The sequence below is a fragment of the Herpailurus yagouaroundi genome, unplaced genomic scaffold, assembly GCF_014898765.1.
Source record: "Herpailurus yagouaroundi ecotype Mexico unplaced genomic scaffold, PumYag 77, whole genome shotgun sequence".
NCBI classification, from domain to species: domain Eukaryota; kingdom Metazoa; phylum Chordata; class Mammalia; order Carnivora; family Felidae; genus Herpailurus; species Herpailurus yagouaroundi.
In genome coordinates, this window is record NW_024412388.1 from 78,994,056 (window position 1) to 79,014,260 (window position 20,205).

The following is a 20,205-nucleotide window of genomic DNA, read 5'->3' on the forward strand; positions in this document are numbered from 1 at the left end:
TGTCATATTTGGGTGATTCTCATAGTATTTCAAACTTATTATTATTATATTTACTATGGTGACCTATGATCAGTAATCATGACTCACTGAAAGCTCAGGTTATGGCATTTTTAAATTATTTTTTAATTAAGGTGTATATGTTTTTAGACATAATACTGTTTCACATAATAGACTACAATACAGTGTAAACATAACTTTTATATGCAGTAGGAAACCAAACAATTCATTTGATTTTATTGTGATACTCACTTTCCTGCAGTGGTCTAGAACCAAACCCTCAGTATCTCCTCAGTATGCCCATATTAAGACAGATGACTGGGAAAATACTGGTGCCTTTAGGGGAATGGGTAGGGGGAACTAATTTTAAGAGATGGTGCATTTGGGGCACCTGGGTGTCTCACTCGGTTAAATGTCCAGCTTCAGCTCAAGTCATGATCTCACGGTTCATGAGTTCGAACTCCACATCGGGCTCTGTGCTAACAGCTCAGAGCCTGGAACCTGCTTCAGATTCTGTGTCTCCCTCTCTCTCTGCCCCTCCCCAACTCACACTGTCTCTCTCTCAAAAGTAAACATTTAAAAAATTTTTATTTTTTTTTTTTAATTTTTTTTTCAACGTTTATTTGTTTTTTGGGACAGAGAGAGACAGAGCATGAATGGGGGAGGGGCAGAGAGAGAGGGAGACACAGAATCAGAAACAGGGTCCAGGCTCTGAGCCATCAGCCCAGAGCCTGACACGGGGCTCGAACTCACGGACCGTGAGATCGTGACCTGGCTGAAGTCGGACGCTTAACCGACTGCGCCACCCAGGCGCCCCTAAAAAAATTTTAAAGAAAGAGAGAGAGATGGTTCATGTGATTCAATACCTGCTCTTCAAGCACTGAGACTATTCTTGTTCAGTTTAGGGTTCAGGCAGATTATTTAGTTGGGTGGTTCCCCAGTTAGGTAGTTGAAAATGTGGAATTGGATCTAAAGAATGATAAGGAGTTCACCCATGTCCAATGCCCAGGCTTAGTAGCCACTCTGTCCAGAGTTGGACCAGCACCCTAGCGTGGACCCTGAGCACTGTGGGAAAGGCATTAGCACCCAGGGGCCATGGCACAGTTTGCTGGAAGGAAACTTGGGTACATCTGTAAGGAGAGGAATAGGATGGACCTGAGGAGAAGCAGTATAGGAGGGCATTGTGGATCCTTTGGAACCAAGGACTGGAATACACATGTAAGACCTCTACCAATTGAGGGTTTCACGAACACACTCCTTTGCCAAAATCTTGGTGAATAGCCTTTCACTGTACAATTGTGTCTTAGACATTGTGTTACTTGTTGTCATGATCGTGCTTGGCTGGATGCTTTTTGTCTCACTTGCGTGTTACATGGGCACATTTCCGGAGTTCATGCCTCCAGCTCTGAGGTGGAAAGAGAAGTGGCCTATTCAGTAAATCAAGGCATGACTGAGGAGCTGGACTTTGGATGAAGAACCACAACTATAAGGGTTCAGGATACTTATATCCCCCAGGAGGGACCCTGGTGGAAGTAAGCAAAGTTGATCCTAAAGTAATGCAGCTCTGAAGCTCACCTGACCAGCTGTACAGTTCCCATTGTTGCAAATCATTTTGTCACATTTTATGTAAAAAGTTAACAAACATTAAAAAAAAGTGGTAAGGAAAATCAGATACCTAGATTTTGGAGTAAGCACTGAAATGGTGACTTCGTAGAGATAGAGGGTGTTAAATGTGGAGCCAAGATGAGATAGAACCTGTGGAACAGCTGCATCCATGCCAAGGATGCCTAAGCACTACAGAGATAGCAGAAAGAGAAGGAAAATGGGCATTTTTGAACATCAGCTATGGGCAGCACCATACTAGGTTCTTTACATACGTTATTTTATTTGATCTTCACAATCCAGTGAGAGGTCAATAGTGGTGTCCCACCTCCCAGAGGAAGAAACAGACTCTTGGAAAACAAGTACTTTGTCCAAGGTCACATCTGGGACTCATACTCAGACCTTTCTGACTTGAAAATGCGTGTGTTTTCCTCAGCACAATGTACTTCAGAAAGGTATGTATCCAACCAGAACACTGTCAAGGAATCCAAAGCAGGTGTGAGGTTTAAGAAAGAAGTGGTAACTACGTTTCTGAGAACCAGGTATTTATCCTCTGTTGAAAAAAAGGCTATGGCTTTGGCAACTAGGTAGGTGACCTTCAAGAAAGCAGTTTTGTTAGAATGATAGGCATTGAGACCAGATTGCAAGGGTTACTGTAGTAGACAGTTGTAGCATATGTTGACCATTCTTTTCATATGGTAGCCAGAAGAGGAAAGGGAAGCAACTATAACCTGATATGACATGGTAAATCTTCAGAAAACTTCTCAGGATAGTGAAGGCTTAGGCATGTTGGTGGCAGGGGGCAAGGAGATGTTAGGCAGAATTGGGAATACTAAAAAGATACAGGGTAATTGACAGGATACAACCCATGAAGAAACTGGGAATGTCACCAAAGGCAAATTTGCCTATTAATTTTTCTTCTCTAAACCCTGTCACCCACCTCTCTTTCCCACTTTTTCCTCCACATGTTTCTCTCTCCTTGCCTTGAATGTGAGTAATATTCTGCTTCTGTACAAAAGTGAATGAACCAAACCTTATACATTTCTTCTTCCAAAACCCATATGGGTATTATTGCTCCATTACTTGCTCTGATTGTTATCCCCCTCCACCACAGGTCAGTGATCTTCCCTAGGAGAATTAATTTAAGGCAGCTTTTCTAAGCTTGACCTAAATACAGCCACTATGTTTAATTCTGGTGACTAACTTTTTTTTCATATTCATGATTTTTACCTTCCCTTTCTTCTCATCTTTCATGATCCACAAATCTTTCCTGGGGACTTATACGTGTACTTCATTCTCTCTCTCTCTCACTCACACACACACACACACACACACACACACACACACACACACACACACAGACATGTTTCCAAATGAAAATAAGAGGCTTTCCCTTCATCCAGACATTTTTGTTTGGACAATGTGTAAGCAGTAGTAAACCTGGAAAGGTGCCTACAGTAAGTGAGGTGAATTTGAAACTGTTTTCTTACCAAAACATAATCTCCTTCAGCCAAGGACAGTGTCTAGATGACTTTTGTCTCCTTAGTGCCAAGCACTCGACATCTCAATCTGGCACTTATTAAGTAAAGTACTCAGTGAGTATTTGTAGAATAAAGCAAATGAATGGAGGGACAGGAAAGACTTGGATAAATTATTATTGATGTTATGTACTTAAACACAGAATTGGTAGCACTGGTAAAATTGCATTGCACAGGAAAAACAAAATAGTTGCTTACGATTATGGGTGAAAGGAAGGACAGTGACCCTGTGTCTCTGTAATGATTCATATTTTCCAGGGTGGGTAGTCTGATAAGGGTGTGACTATTTAGCCTAAAAATAATTGCTACTTTTAACCAAATCTAGCATTGCTTTTTTGCAAATAGATTTTTATAAAATCTTGAATAAAATTAATGAAAAACAAAGCTAGATATAAACATGAGATTGTTTTTTAACTCCTATAATTATAAAATTAGTGAACATTTAAATTTTTTAAATGTTTCTTTGATTTAAAAACTTGATTGATTCCAAATACTGCTTTTCTCTTACCTTCCATGAACTTACTCTTTTATCTTCTGTGGACTGATAAATGATAAAATGGAAGAATCAGTTATAGAGCAGTTAATCATCAAGTATAGCATGGCACTAAATCCTTTATTTATCTGGTGCATCACAGACACAATTCTGGAGAATTCTTTAAATGTTTTACATGTTGGTATTTGTTCGTTGAATTGGAAGAATTTATCAAATATTAATGGGTCATAATGGAAAATTTTACTCTAGAGGCAAACTCTTTCTTTAACTAGCTTTATGAATGTATTTTATTAACTAATCTTGCAAACTTGAGTGAAAGTTTTAAGGAGAAAAAATGATTATTCCCAGGTGTATCGAGTGTTTGTTAAATTCAAGATCCTAATTGCCTAGTGTGTTTTTCCTCTGTTGTCTTTCAATACTTCCGTGTAGATTGTTTATTATAGAGACTTAACACCTTTTTAATATTCTTCCTGCCTCTGACTTTTCTCATTCTGATAGTTCTAGTTAACACTAAAGTAACATAGTTCTTGGAGGCAAAATTCAAATGTCTCCATTTTACTCCGTGTTTAAGTATTTTTATAAAGCTTTAGAGAAGATTTTAAGGCCAAAGGGTAAAACGAGTCTTGATATTATATTACTACTGTTTGTGTTGATCCATTATCCATTTTGAATGAGGAGTTTGAGAGTTAGCTTTCTTTCATTTTAGTACAACTAGAAAAGGTATACTCTGTCTTAAAACATGGACATATCAAAATAGACAAGTCTTAATACTGAATATTCCAGTGGAGCAGAAGTACCTAGAAAACTACTACAAACTGCTTGGTGAACACCTACGATTTCTGTGGAAGTGAAACCATGTTCTAGTAACTGAATTACCTGTATTATTTCTGAGTTCTATTTATTTACTGATTTTTTTTTTCCGTTGAGTTTTTTGGGCCCCACATTATGATGTTGTTTATCACATGAAGGCTTTTAATTATAGTGAGTGGCAAATCAGCTACACTGCAAAAAATGTTTTGTAAGAATAAAGCAATCACCAGGTTATAACTAGTATTCTTACGATTTCATTGCAGAGAAATATGTTGCTCATCTGACAAGAGATTTACAGAACTTTCACATGCTCCCAGTTCCCAAAAGTATAAAATTAAATGCCACTAACAAATTCTCTGCAGCTAAGGTTATACATTACGATATATGCTTTACCCTTGAACAACATGGGGTCTAGGGCACTGACCCCTGCCCCCTCTAGTCAAAAATCCACATAAAACTTTTGACTCCCCCCCCAAACTTTCCTAATAGCCTGCTGTTGACCAGAAGCCTTACCAGTAACATAAGCAGTTGATTAACACATGTTTTATATGTTGTATGTGTTATGTACTGTCTGTTAAAATAAAATGAGAGAAAAAATTATTAAGAAAATCATCAGGAAGAGAAAATACATTTACAGTACTATATACCTTATATTAAAAAAAATATGTGTATAAGTAGACCATGTAGTAGTACAAACCCACGTTGTTCAGGGGTCAACTGTACATTAAAAGTAGGAATAGATATGTATTCTTTACCCAAGGGGAAAAAATGTACATTTGAAAAAAAAAAAAACTCTTTACATAATTGGAAGAAATACATAATCCTTTATATCTGAGATTAAGATGAGGAAGTAGAGTCAGCAAATGTTGATTTCTCTTTTAAGAAACTTTATGATAAGGGTAGGAGAGAAATTGAACAATTTGTTTTGAAAGGACACTAAAGCATGTTTAATAGGGTGTGGAGAAGGAGCCAGGAAAGAAAAATAATCTGAAATTGAGAATGAGATGGAGGGGTAGATATATACCATGGAATAGGGTCACAGAGGAGGCACAAAGAAATGGGATCATGGTCACAGGCAGATGGAATAGCTTAAATAGATGGAAGAAAATAAGTGAAGAATAATGTGGCTGTAGATAAGTTTGTAAGTAGCAGGGAGAGACTGTTAATCATGCCTGACAACTTCATTTTTCATGAACTAGGATATGAGGTTGTGTTCTCAGAGTCAAGAGATGATGGTTGAGTAGAGTGAAAATAGTGGTACCAGAGAAGTCATTAAGAGGATCTGGAACAGGACCTATCCCAGGGCCAGAGAAAATCGACAAGTGACACTGAGTGTTCAGAAGTGGCCAGAGATCATGGATTTGTAGTGTTACCAGTCTCCTTCCTGCCACTCCCTACCCCCAGTTGTTGGGAGTCAGCCATGCTGCTGTAGGTGTGGAGAAAGCCAGCTGTACCATTGATCTCAGCTTATAGTTACCATGAATAGGAGAGTTAAGGATGCAAGAGATTCAGAAGAGTGCCGTTGAAAGGTTCAAGAAATCACAAATATAATTGGTAAAGGATAATGGAGTTATCTTAGGAAGAAAATTGTTCATCCCAGTCAAACATTACTTGTATCTCTTCCCCCAAAGTTGTATCTTCAGCTCTGACATTTCTCTTAAGTTGCAGACAAAACTTTATTTTTTGCTGGACATCTGCATTTGGATATCCCTCAGGCAATTCACAGTGTCAAATCTGAGATTTGAGTTCATCTTTGAAAAGTCCCTTATTTCTTTTGGTGACATTTCCATCTTTGTAATTATCCAGAATTGAAAGCTGACTAGTTGGTGCTTCTCTTGCCCTTATTTCCCATCTACTCAGTTGCTCAGTCCTGCCTTTGTAACTTCTCTTACCCAGTTGTTTTTCTCCTTTCCCAGTACTGCTGACTTACATCAGGCTTTCATTACTTGCCTAGACTCCTGCAATGAGAGCCTTCCCAAACAGGTTTCCATGCGATGTGTCTCTACTTTTGACTAGTCCATCGTTTCTCCGCCTTTAAGAATCATTTCACGATTAGGGCAGGCCTTTGTTCAGAAACCTAGTGATGCCCCATTTCCTACCATGTAATTTTGCTTGAAATTCGAGGCTCTCTTAAAGTGGTCCCAAACTGCCTCTACAACTTATTCTTCTGTGTTCTTAAATTGCATCCACTGTTTCCCCCCTACAAACATCTTTGTTAGCACTCTGAACTGTGTTTAAAATGCCTTTCCTCTTGAGATCTGTCTGTCCTAGCCTCCAAGGCCCGGTTTAGATGTCACTGCTTCCTTAGAAGCCCTCCTTAACATCCCAGAGGTAGAAACATCTTCCTTGTATAAATTCCTATAGATGAGACCATCCTTTGTGTCTGTATTAGCTTCAACTTTGTTATATAGCTGTTTATGCAAAAATCTCATTTCCCTTGCTAGTTTCTTCCAACTGTGTAAGTAACAAGTGTAACACATAATCAGAATTGCACAAATGTATACAGTTGAGAAATTTACAGTGGTTCTCAATATTAGTTGTACATTGGAATCACATTGGAAGCTCTTTAAATATATCAATACCTGATTCAAAGATTTTAATTCATTGGTCTGGGATGGGGACTCAGCATATGTATTTTTTAAGTTACCCAAGTGATTATAATTTGTACAGACAGAATTGAGAACCGCTATAGTTAATTATAGGGCAATTATTAGTGTGCTAGGGCTAGGCTGAATCAGTTGATTGAGCTATGTCTGCTAGGATTTACTTGCTTCAAGGCACTTCTTAACTTTCTTCTGAAGTTTTCAATTAGTTAATGGTGTTGGAAGGTACTTTTTGGCTGTCATAGAGAAAAGATGAATTAGAAACAATAGACTTGTCAGTTTTCATCAGCACATTTTATTTTGTAATGACAGATTTCAGAAATTATTTGAAGAGCATATACCAACTGGGCCTTTGAAATAATAAGGTATACTCAGTTCTTAAAATGAATCAGACATGTGAGTTTGTGTGGTATAGTGGTTAGAAGTGTGGACTAGTGGGAGTTCTTCTGGGTTATTTGCTCATCTCTCACTGACTGTGTGACCTTAAGAAAGTCACTTGGGCCTCACCTTAGAGTTAACACTTGCTGCAACTTCACAGAAAGGTTAAAGACCAACCAGTTAGTTTCATAAAGAAAAAAAAATCCTTTTACAAACTTGGAAATCACTGATGTTTCATATGTTTGATTCAGGAGTTGAGATCTTGCCACAAAGGGAATAAGTGGGGAAAAGAACTGGCATTTCTTCAAGGGAAATGAATTCATTTGCTCTACTTTAGAAACCTACCCACCACCCATTTTAAAGTATCTGAATTCCTTTTCAGTTGTAAAGCCACGTTTCCTGTCTACATAAAAACATCACCAGCAGTTTAGGAAAGTGCCATGAAGTAGTTCCTCTGCCCAAGACCCAGTCCGTTTTGATATATGGGAAAAGAAAAGCTGTTCCTCAGGGATGGCTTTTTGGTTCTTTCCCTGTGCCTAAGTGTGTTTTGTTAACTTCAGGGAGGAAGCCAGGGGCCACAGATTACAGAAATGTTTTTACAGAGTCATTGACAGAGTTGAATACTCTTCTTCATTCTCCCTAATAAGAAATAAGCAAGGTGGAAAAAGAGTTATGTTAAATAGGAAATCCTAATTACTTACATGCTAAGGAGCCCTGAATTATACAGATAAAATTCCTTTTCAAAGTTTATACCAGAAGTTTCTTTTTAAAATCTGAGAGGTGCATTCTGCAAAATGCCTTGGGTTTGGGTGAACCCTCAAATTTCTGAAAATAGATGACATTTTGACCCACTGTGTTACACACTGGTCACAGCTTTCTTTTGTTTCAGTTTTGAGTGTGCGTGTGAACAGACAGAGGTATTCTGGTTTAATCCTTATCATTTAGCACTTGTTCATGTAGAAAAGGAGGGAAAATCCCAACTCATTTTTTTAGTAGAAGATAAAATGTGGATGAAATAACAACTGTTACTCAGGAAGAAAGGAATAACAAGACTTCACGGGTAAGCAAGATGCCTTTGTGATAAAGGTGTCCAATTTTAGCACTATTCTTAACCAGTATGACCCTGGATAAGCCCCTTTCCCTGTCCAAAGCCTCAGGTACTTCAGCTGTCAAAAGAAAACTTGATGGATAGGTTGAGACTAAATCACACTTGAGGAAATTAAGTGAGTGGTATAGGCTTATAAAATAAGACTATGCAGTTAAACTTCATCTTTTAGAGTCTACACTTACCCAGGCCATTATTAATAAAGATACCTTATCTGTTCCAGAAGACTCTTGTTTTTGTTTTATTCTAAGCCTCCCAAGGGTCAAGTATTGTAGTTATCTGTTCTCTTGTAACTGGCAAAGTGACAAGCCAAGTACCTGTGCATGCTGCTTACCTTCTCCTTCCCAGCATTAACTTCTGAAGGATAAGAGTGAGTGTTTAAACATTTCTTTTAAGCCCAGCATTATCTTTTAGCAGTCTCTGCATGTTCATCACCTCTATGCGTGGTAATCAGCAGAACAGGTTTCCCTACTGCAACAGAACTCTGTGTGAACCCAGTAATTTCTCAAATCTGATAGGTATAGAAAAGTATGTGGCTTTTCACTTCCTGTCCCTTCCTCCAACCCCAAACCATGCTTTCTGGTGACATTTATTCACATAGACATTCTCAAAGCTTTTTCTTAAGACTGTTGACTTTGAGGAGTGTTGTTCAGGGTCATTTTATAGCCTACCAGTTTTGATTCTGTGAGTTTGGAAATCAGTGATAAAGACTCAGTGAGAAACTCTAAGACTTGTTGATTCTCTCCTAGTTTGAGGGCAAGGTTAAAGGATGTTTGTACTATATTACTTCAGGCAAGTGCCTATGTGATTTTCACACATTTCACCCAGATTATTCAGGAAAGGATAATCCAGACTGTATCACGATTTCCAGTGTTCCAGATCTGCATTATGTGTTCTCCAGTGTGAATGAGTGCAATGAGTAAAGCAGTAGGTACCACGATGGGGAAGGCCATTTAAAAATTCAGGTTCATTACTGACTTTTATTGCACTGCACGAGATGGATAACAGAGTTCCCTCAGTTGTTTAGCTCTACTGTTCACTAAACCACAGCTTTAACTCTTTATATAGCTTTCACTGTTGAGAGGATACAAACCAGTGACACAATTAGAGGGGACTTCTCAGGCATAATCAAGCATTTGTACACTTCTTTGGGTGCCTGACTGTCTCAATCAGTGGAGCATGTGACTCTTGATCTTGGGGTTGTAAGTTAGAGCCCCACGTTGGGTGTAAAGACTACTTAAAAATAAAACCTTAAAAAAAAGTTTGTACAGTCTAAATCCTTGGCTATAAGAGTTTTTCTTAAATGCCACTTTCTAATTAAAAATATCTCTCTTGTTTCAGTTGTCAGACTTTCAGAGTCCTCTCGCTACTGTGTATAATTTTTTTTTTAATTTTTTTTTCAACGTTTATTTATTTTTGGGTCAGAGAGAGACAGAGCATGAACGGGCGAGGGGCAGAGAGAGAGGGAGACACAGAATCGGAAACAGGCTCCAGGCTCTGAGCCATCAGCCCAGAGCCCGACGCGGGGCTCGAACTCACGGACCGTGAGATCGTGACCTGGCTGAAGTCGGACGCTTAACCGACTGCGCCACCCAGGCGCCCCTAATTCTTTTAACCAGATGTTTGATAGCTCAGTAATAACAAGTGGAAGGTACTTGTTCTAACCTGACTTGCATTCTCTCTCTTTGAGGTGTAGCATATGTGAAGCTGTCAGCTAAATAAAGGTCCTTTCAATAAGATGCAGTTTGCCACTTGGCTTTTTGCTTTTTTTGTTGTACCATTTACCATATGGTAAAGAACTACCTATATAAGGCTGCCTGTCTTTTCAGAATAGAGATTTGAATCAGTGAAGTTTTAAAGAGAAGCTTCCTTCCTTGTTTGTGATTTGTACATTGCAAAGTATTATGTCGTTTTTTTCTAATTATATTCTCCAGCATAGAGACTGTGGTAAGCCATACTTTTAGTGTCAGTTTTAGAGGTTTTTATTCCTACTTAAAAGCACTTGAAGGAAATAAATTGAAACATAAAAATGTTTTGTTTTTACTTATGACCAATCACATTTTCTGTTGATTATTTTAAAGGTATTTCCTACATTGGGGCACCCGGGTGGCTCAGTCAGTTAAGTGGCCAACTCTTGATTTAGGCTCAGGTCATGATCTTGCATTTGGTGAGTTCAAGCCCCACGGCAGGCTCTGTACTGACAGTGCTGAGCCTGCTTGGGATTCTCTCTGTCTCTTTCTCTCTGCCCCTCCCCTACTCTCGTGCCCTCTCTCCCTCAAAATAAATAAACATCTAAAAAAAAGGTATTTCCTACAAAAAACACATAGTTAGGTACCAACTGGAGTGTATTACTTTTTTTTTTAAGTAGAGTAGTCATTTGGGCTTTATTTATTTTGTTTATTGTGGTGTTCTTTAATATTCACTACTATGCATTTCAGGACTAGAACAGAGGCATGAGTCCCTTTCAATGTGTAATAGGGATTAGAGTTCTTTAGTGAAAAAGTTAGATAAGTGATTAGCATGTAATGATTAATAGTGCACAGATAAGGAGTTAAGAGGAAAGGAGGAGTCTGGGGAGTCAGTTAAATAAAAAAAAGGGGGGGGGGTATTTGATAAGATTCTGAGATGGTACTTCAAAGATAACATAGACACGAAAGAATTTATTTTGTGGTATCTTTCTGTGAGGTGGGAAGTATGTTGTTTTGAAGTAATGAATTTGGACAGTATATATATTCTGGGGCAGTACATTTTAGGAAAATGAGAAGCTAAAAGGGGGTTTAGGGAAAAATACCAATCTGAATAAGGAGCAGTCAGATGGCATTCATGAGGAAGGATTAAAAGGACTTGGAATTAATTGAGAACTGTTTTCAAGAATATGAAGAAATGACTTTTAAGAGCTTGCCCCCAAAAAAGTTCCATGAAGGAGAAAACAAAATTCTGCAAGAGACATTTAGTTTATATATGAGGAACAGTGTCTAGAACGTAAAGTTTGTTATCCATTGCAACATGGCTGCACACAGAGGTGTAGAATCCCCCTCTTGAAGATCATGGAGATAATTTATTTATAGTCTCGTGTAAAGGGATCAAATCACTATGTTAAGGAAGGATCAAATGTGTTTTCTTAGATCATTTAACTTTTTTTCTTTTCATTTTTTTTTTATTGAAGTATAGTTGACATGCAATGTTAAATCAGTTTCAGTTGTACAACACAGTGATTCAAAAACTCATACATTACACTATCCTCACCACAATTATGGCTATTATCTGTCACCACACAACACTATTATGATACCATGGACTATAACATACCTATGTTGTACCTTTTTTTTTTTTTTTTTTTTTTTAAGTTTATTTATCTTGAGGGAGAGAAAGAGAAAGAAAGAGTATGAGCCAGGGAGGAGCTCATTCTGTCTGGATGATCTATCCATTGATGTAAGTGGAATCCTTACATCAATAGTAAGTAATTAAAGTCCTCTACTATTATTGTATTCTGTTATTTTGTCCCTTTATGTCTGTTAATATTTGCTTTATGTATTTAGGTGTTCCTGGATTTACAATTTATAGTTGTTATATCCACTTGTTGGATCGATCCCTTTATCACTATGTAATGCCCTTCTTTGTCTCTTGTTACAGTCTTTGTTTTAAAGTGTATTGCTACCCTCATTTTTTTTTTCCACTTTCATTTGCATGGTTATATGTTTTTCCATCTCTTTACTTTCAATCTGTGTCTTTAGATCAGATGTGAGTCTCTTATAAGCAGCATAATAGATGGGTTTGGTTTTTTATCCAATCACCCTATGTCTTTTGATGGGAGCATTTAGGACATACACATTTAAAGTAATCATTGGTCTCTGCCCCTCCCCCGCTCATGCCCTGTCTCTCTCTCTCTCTGTCAAAAATAAATAAACATTAAAGTAATCATTGGTAGGTATGGCCTTATTGCTATTTTGTTATTTGTTTTCTGGGGTTTTTAATAGTTCTTCACTGTCCATTTCTTCCTTTACCCTCTTCCCATGTGATTGATGGCTTTCTTTAGTGTTAGGCTTGGATTCCTTTCTTTTTGTTTTTCTTGTGTACCTGTTAAAGGATTTGGGTTTGTGGTTACCATGAGGTTCATGTGTAACATCCTAATTCTATAGCAGTCTGTGTTAACTTGATGGTTGTTTAAGTTCAAACACATTCTGAAAGCACATTTTTCCTCTTCCTCTTCATGTTTTACATATTAATGTCATATTTTACATCTTTTTATTTTATTAGTCCCTTTACTAATTTTTAGATGTAATCGGTTTTACTACTTTTTAAAAAAATTTTAATTCCAGTGTCGTTAATACACAGTGTTATATTAGTTTCAGGTATATAATAATAGTGATTCGACAATTCCACACATTACTCAGTGCTCATCACTATAAATGTACTGTTAACCCCCCTCACCTATCACCTGTCTCTCCCCCCACCAACCTGCCCTCTGGTAACTCTCTTGGTTGTCTGTAGTTAAGAGTCTGTTTTTTGGTTTGTCTCTTTTCTTTTTCCCCCATTTATTTATTTGTTTTCTTAAATTCCACATATGAATGAGATCATATGGTATTTGTCTTTTTTGGGACTGGCATATTTTGCTTAGTATTATACTCTTTAGCTCCATCCATGTTGTTACAAATAGCAAGATTTCACTCTTATGAGCGAATAATACTCTGGGGTGTGTGTGTGTGTACCTCTTTACCCATTCATCTATTGCTAGATACATGGGTTGCTTCCATAATTTGGCTATTGTAAGTAATGCTGCAATAAACATTGGGGTACACATATCTCTTCAAATTACTGTTTTCTTATTCTTTGGGTAAATACCCAGTAGTGCATTACTGAGTTGCAGGGTAGTTCTATTTTTACCTTTTTGAGGAACCTCCATACTATTTTCCACAGTGGCAGCACCGGTTTGCAAAGCCACCAACAGCACAAGGTTTCTTTTTCTCCATATCCTTGCCAACACTTGTTTCTTGAGTTTTTTTATTTTAGCCATTCGGACAAGTGTGAGATGATACCTCATTGGGGCTATTTGCATTTCCCTGATGATGAGTGCTGTTGAGCATCTTTTCATTCATCTGTTGGCCATCTGGATGTTGTCTTTGGAGAAATGTCTGATGATTTTACTACTGTGGTCTTTTTTTTTGTTTGTTTAATGTCGGGCTTGAACCCATGACCCTGAGATCAATACCTGAGCTGAGATCAAGAGTCAGATGCTCAACCGAGTGACACACGCAGTGGCCCCACTACTTTTGTCTTTCAGTGTTCACACTAGTTTTATTAATGATTGATCTGTTACCTTTACCGTATGTTTGCTTTACTCAAGAAGTGTTTTCTTTTCATAAGTTTCTAATTATGATTTTTCTTTTTAGCTTAAAAAGTCCTTTTAACATTTCTTGTAAGGCTGGCTTAGTGGTGATGAACTTTAACTTTTGTCTGTCTGGGAGACTCTCTCCTATTCTGAATAACCTTGCTGGGTAGAATATTCTCAGTTGTAGGTTTTTCCTTTCAGCGCTTTGACTATATCCTACCACTTACTTTTGGCCTGCAAAATTTCAGCTCATAGCTTAATGGGGTTTTCCTTACATGTAACTATTGCTTTCTCTTGCAATTTTTTTTTTTTAAGATTCTTTCATCTTTGACATTTTAATTGTAGTTTGTCTTGGTGTAGATACCCTTGGGTTCATCCTATTAGGGGCTCTCTCTGCTTCCTGGACCTAGATGTCTCTCTCCTTTTTCTGGGACCTCCTATAATGTTAGTACACTTGATGGTGTGCTAGAAGTCCCTTAACCTATCCTCATTTTTAAAAAATTATTTTATTATTTTGTTCAGCTTGGATGCTTTTCATTACCGTCTTCCTGATTGGTGAGCTTTTCTTCTGCATCCTCTAATCTACTGTTGATTCATTCCATTATATTTTTCATTTGCTGCTGCATTCTTCAACTTTGATTGGTTCCTTATACTCTCTGTATCTTTGTTGAAATTCTGAGTTTATCCACTCAAGTTCAGTGAGCATCTTTATGACTGTTCTTTGAACTCTTTATCATGTAGACTGCTGGTGTTGGTTTCATTTATTTCTTTTTCTGAAATTTTGCTTTGTTCTTTCTTTTGGAGCATATTCCTCTGCCTCCTTTTGTTTGACTTTCTATGTTTCTGTGAATTAGGCAGAACAGCTGTTTCTCCTAGACTTGAAATACTGGCATTGTGTAGGAATATCTCTGGTGTAGACTATCTGTAACTTTAGCTGGTTGGCTAATGCTGTAACCAGTGTAGGCTCAGAGCTCTGGGCATTCCAGGCATGTAGCACTCTGGCAGGGTAGATGAAGTCAAAATGGGCAGCAGGGGTTGGAGGGTGGGTGGGAGGGAGACCCACAGTGCTCTGTGCATAGGGCACCCTAGCAAGGTGGCTGGAACTGAATGGGCACAGGGTTCCCTGGTGGGATGGCAGGAGCTGAAGCAGGCGTGAACAAGGTAGTCCTAAGGCACCCCACACAGGGGGCACGCTGCCGGGACAGCTGGAACCAAAGTGGCCTTGGAGTCACAGGGTGCTCCTTGATGGGACAGCAGGAGCTAAATCAAGTATAGGCCAGGGGTCCCAAGGCACTCCATGTGAGGAACATGCTGGCAGGATGGCTGGAGCTAAGACACCAGCCAGGTCTCAGAGCTGTCTGCACTTGAGGGGCCCTGGCAGGACAGCTGCTGCGGGCTAGGAGGTCTCAGGGGCAATCTGTGCAGTAGTTGCCCTGGTGAATCATCTAGAGTTGAAACAGGTACAGGATGATTTGGGCCCTGTTGCCTTGACAAGACAGCTGGAGCTGTAGTGGGTGCTGTCTAGGGGTGGTTCAGTGTGCACTGCACTGTGGCTACCTTAGGGAGACCGCTACAGCTGGTGTGCGTTAGGTTGCCCAGACCCTGATTTGGTACACGCTATGAAGGGGCAGTGGGGACATAAACAATGACATGCACTAGTACCTTTGACGCCACAGCATTCCAGCAGCTCCCTGGCCCTTTGCCAGACTCCCTGGGGCTCATTCCTTTATATACTAGTTGTCCTTGTTGTCTACAGCCTTTTTTCCTTGTAGCAGGGCAGGTGGGGCTAGTGTGGTTTAGGGGACTGGGGCTCAGTGAAGCAACAGACCAACTCTGGTGCTTGTACCCTGCTTCTGTCTATGCCATCAAGGTAGAGAGGGAACATAAACAATGATACTGGCCAGTACCTCTGACCCACGGAGCATGATCTAGCAGCTCCCTGCCCTTTATCTGATGCTCTAGAGAGCTGGTTCCTTTATATTCTAGATGCCCTTTTAAAGTGTGGCTTTTTTTTTTCTGTGCTATAAGGGCTGAGATCTACTCCTGGTCCCTCAGTACTGTCCTTCTCCACTGCAGTTTGCAACATCAGGGCAGGATTCCTGTTGTTTATGTCTCCATTGCTCCTTTCTCTAGGTGGTCCCTCAATCCTTGGCGGGCAGGAGCTGTTCAGTCAGCCCTCAGTTCTTTAAGAGGAATTAGTCTACATGTAGGTGTAGATTCAGTGTGTCATACAGGAGACGATCTGAGAGTCTTTTCTACATCACTGTCTTCCCACATTTTTTTTCTAAACAAAACATTTAGGTGTATTTGAACACATAATGAAGTTATTATAATTTAAGCCCTTCAAGTTTGCTAGAGAAGTATCAGAAATATTCCTAAAATATTTTATAACCCTGGCACTTGATAGAACAATTCTCCTAGAAGCTGCTGCTTGATCTTTTCATTTTCTGTTCTCATATGGGCACACAGGTTGAGAAATCTAGTCACCATTTACATCTAAGCTGAGGGGTAAGTTTTAAAACATACGAATGGCACTTTGAGAAGTTATTGAGATTTTCTTTTCATATATGAACCAAATACTAGTCTCTTTGAAAGCCAGAGGAATTCTTTTGGACATGCCATGTAAGTACCGTTCTTAAATATACACAAAAGCTAGGTTTGTATGGAGTTGACATATCCGAGCTACCTCCTCTGACTTCTTGGTTTTATTTTAGCTAACGTTATCCAATCCCCAGTAACTTTGGTCTTATTGCAGGGTAGGAGAAACTTGATACATGTGAGAAAAGCCAGAGTTGACTTCTGGTTTCCACCTTCACTGCAGGAAGATGCCTCAGGAATAGCTGGCCACAAATGCCAGTTTGCCCAAGTGCCTGCTTGGGCTTGACATTGAAAGCTTGGGTTGTCCTGTTTCCTACCTTTGGGGAATACCTGTAGACAAAGCTTATAAAATGTGAAAAACTGGTACTGCATTCTCTAGCTGTAAAGAAATATAGGAAAGGTGGGGAAGGAATACACTAAAGTGGTTTTCCCATGTAGAACTCTGGATTTCACTGGAAGAGTCATCTAGTCTCCACTTCTTGCTAAGATACCTTGAGGAATATAGAGAATTTACCACCTTCTCAAAGTGCCAGCCATCTTTAGATAGTAGTAACAAATATTTCCTTTTACTTGGCTTTCTGTATGAGATGGCTAAGCAAGGAAGGAATCTGTCTCTCAGAAAATAACATTTTGCCTTCCACACTCACCACTGTGGAATTGCTCCACGCCGATTCCTTGAGCCTTATTGATTTAAATCAGAAGGTTATTTTATTTATATTTGATGTGCCTGGTGGCAGTGCCCAGTGTTAAAGCATCTGGAAGACCTTTGTGGTAAGTGTAAGACTGTTTAAGGATAAAAGAATTTTCTCCCCAAAAGCTCTCCAGAAATATAACTTACAAAGGCTGATGCTTTAGTATATAATTGTTTGTATAAGTATATAATCTCGAGAACATGCATAAGTATATAATTACATATCATTAGTATATATATTTTACATATATATATGAAAAGTAATGGTTTTAATCTTTGATTGGTAAGCATGATTTTTAAAAAGTGAATATTTAATGACATTTCATTGAAAATTACTTTTGAGAATATTCTATGTAATCTGTCTTCAGGAGTATTTGCTGGAAATGCCTTAAAGAAGCAGTGTTCCTGGGGCGCCTGGGTGGCGCAGTCGGTTAAGCGCCCCACTTCAGCCAGGTCACGATCTCACGGTCCGTGAGTTCGAGCCCCGCGTCAGGCTCTGGGCTGATGGCTCAGAGCCTGGAGCCTGTTTCCGATTCTGTGTCTCCCTCTCTCTTTGCCCCTCCCCCGTTCATGCTCTGTCTCTCTCTGTCCCAAAAATAAATAAACGTTGAAAAAAAATTAAAAAAAAAAAAAAGCAGTGTTCCTTAAAAAGCTTGTATTAAATGCCATATAAGATGTAGTTCATCTGTTTAGTGTTCTAAAAATAAAAATGTTAAGGTTTCATCCAAAATACAATCCTATTTGTCTTTATCTTTTTTATTTTTCAGGTGATATAAACATTCAGTTTAGTTTAAAAGCAATTCTCACCTCCAAGCTTCTTTCCACAGCCTCCTTTCCCCAAGTGGAAATACTTCATTTTCATTTCTGAGAAGAACTTGGTGGCTTTTTCTGGGGTAATGAAGAACATGTTATAGATTCAGGCTTTTAGGTTTATTTCCATACTTAACAATATGCTTGATCTTTCAGTCTTTTCCTGAGATTTCTCCTCTGCTTTTATTAGTAAAGCCTTCTGTCTCAGGGGGTTTTGTCATAGCAGATAGATGAAGTCTCTCCAATTTAACAAAATTCCCTCTGCCATGTAGAAGGCATGAGCCCCCTTAGTCCTTCTTATTTTGTGGATATGCATTTAATATTTGTTTTTTTCAGACTGACCCCGATTCTTGGCATTCAGAAGCATTCTCAGGAAAACGTGGTGTTCACACAGTTTATAGAGACTCTGCTTAAAGAATTACATTTAAAGAATGAAGACCTTGAAAGCTTAACTCTCATATTTAAAACCAGTTGTTAACCAGAGTGGTGAGTTGGATTGTGTTTTACTTTGGTTTGTTTTTTTCATTTGTTGCCCATTTGGAATCTTTTTTCCTATTAGAAATATTAAAAACTAAGGATAGACCTCAAGATATCCTCAGTTTGTTAAGGAAAAACATGGTATCCCTTCTTTCCTAGCTGCCCCATTCACTTCCTCCCCACTCCTATTACTTTCTGCCCCATCCTTGTTGTTATTCCTCCTTAGAGGCGATTGCAGCTAGTTCTTCATACTCAAACCTAGATCATCCCTTATGTCCCATCTTACTCGTTGAAGTACATTGCTATTTCCTGGGAAGAAACCTAACCACTGTAGCCATCCACTGAGAACTTCCTCCTACTTCCCTCTTCAAACCATTCCCAACACAGCCAATAGCTTAGTCATCTCCTTTGCAGGTAAGCCGGTGAATGTACAAGTCCTGCTCTGTTGAATCCGGACCTTGCTCCCTGGCACATAGCCGTCCTCTACTCTCCCAGGTTCTTGCCTTTTTCACAACTATCAGAGTGTCCCCTCTTTCATCCTGCCTTAATCATACCTCTCCCTTTCCTCCTTTTACTTCTCACTTCATTCTCTCAGGTGCTGAGATAAGTATTGATTTAATGTTAAGATTGAAGAAATTTAGCCAAAACTACAAATGCGACCTTCTCAGGGAGCTTTTTTTTTTCTTTTTAACTTTCAATTTCTTGAATTATACAAGCTTACTGTAAAAATTAATACAGAATTGCAAATGTAATTTTAAAAAGGAAAATTCCCCTCTCTGCCTCCAATCCTATCTACTTCACAGAAGCACATTTGATATATATCATTTTATGTTTTATAAAAACGAAAACAAAAAGCTCTTCAAGCACATCTTTAAATTTATGAGAAGGAGAGGAATTTTGGCAGATAAGAAGGAACAGCATCCCTTTATTGAACCTGCTTGATAATTGAACATAAGGAGTCAGCACAGTCACTACTGCCCAATTTATTCCCAGTGGCTTTCAGATGACCCTGCTCCCCTGAGGACCTTGTAAAACAAAGGCTTTTACATAGGGAATGAGCTCAGGTTGACCTGTGTAAACATCAATTCAGAGGCCCTTCTAAAAATATAGTGAAGTTGGAGTTTGTTTCATTGAGCTTCAGGTAAAGAAAATAACAAAGAATGCCTTACCCAGAAGTCCTCCCTATTTAATGAATAATACAATCAAGAATCATTTTTAATTAACATATTTAAAACTTGTATATAAACAGATGGCGTTAAAGTATTTTTGAGGACTTTTGACAATAGATGTTTTAAGTGGACTTAACACTTCCTTTGTAATCATTGTTTACTTACACAAATAATGTAAATAATCAAAGGTAAACCTTTGCCCAGACTCAGTATTATAAGGGATTCTGAATGAATGGGCCCTCATTACATCATTTTCCCTATGAGAGACAGGGAGAGACCGGTTAAGATGGCAGAGAAGTAAAGGGACCCTGGATTTTCCTCCTCCCTCAAAAACAGCTGTATTGAGGTCAGATTACTTGGAACACACAGGAAATAGATCTGTGGAGTAGCAGAAGGATCTAGCAGATGCAAGGTGTGTCTATGTGAATTGGGGAAGATAAAATAGCAGAGCCAGGGAGGGGAGGGAACCTTTTTCTGTGGAAAGACAAAAGAAGAGAAAGAGAGGGGTTGTGAGAGTGCAGCATCTTGTTTGCACAAGAGGAAAACCTCTCTGGACCATGGACTGGGGAGTGAGAAGTACTGAGTGTACCAGTTTTTCTTCTGTC

The 20,205-nt window shown here is 38.8% G+C and overlaps 1 protein-coding gene across 5 annotated transcripts in view; it reads left to right on the plus strand.

Moving 5' to 3' along the window:
* The window catches only part of RPAP2 (RNA polymerase II associated protein 2), a 100,011-nt gene that overhangs the window by 71,820 nt on the left and 7,986 nt on the right, over positions 1-20,205 (plus strand). For 4 of the 5 annotated variants that reach the window (XR_005788757.1, XM_040470976.1, XM_040470977.1 and 1 more), the window contains exon 12: positions 18,291-18,440. Coding sequence is in view for 4 of the 5 variants with exons in the window: in XM_040470976.1 (XP_040326910.1) it covers positions 18,291-18,432 (142 nt within the window). In the remaining variant the exon portion in view is untranslated. Of the gene's footprint in view, positions 1-18,290; positions 18,441-18,845; positions 19,732-20,205 lie in introns of those variants that run through there. The other variant, XM_040470978.1, reaches the window with a different exon arrangement.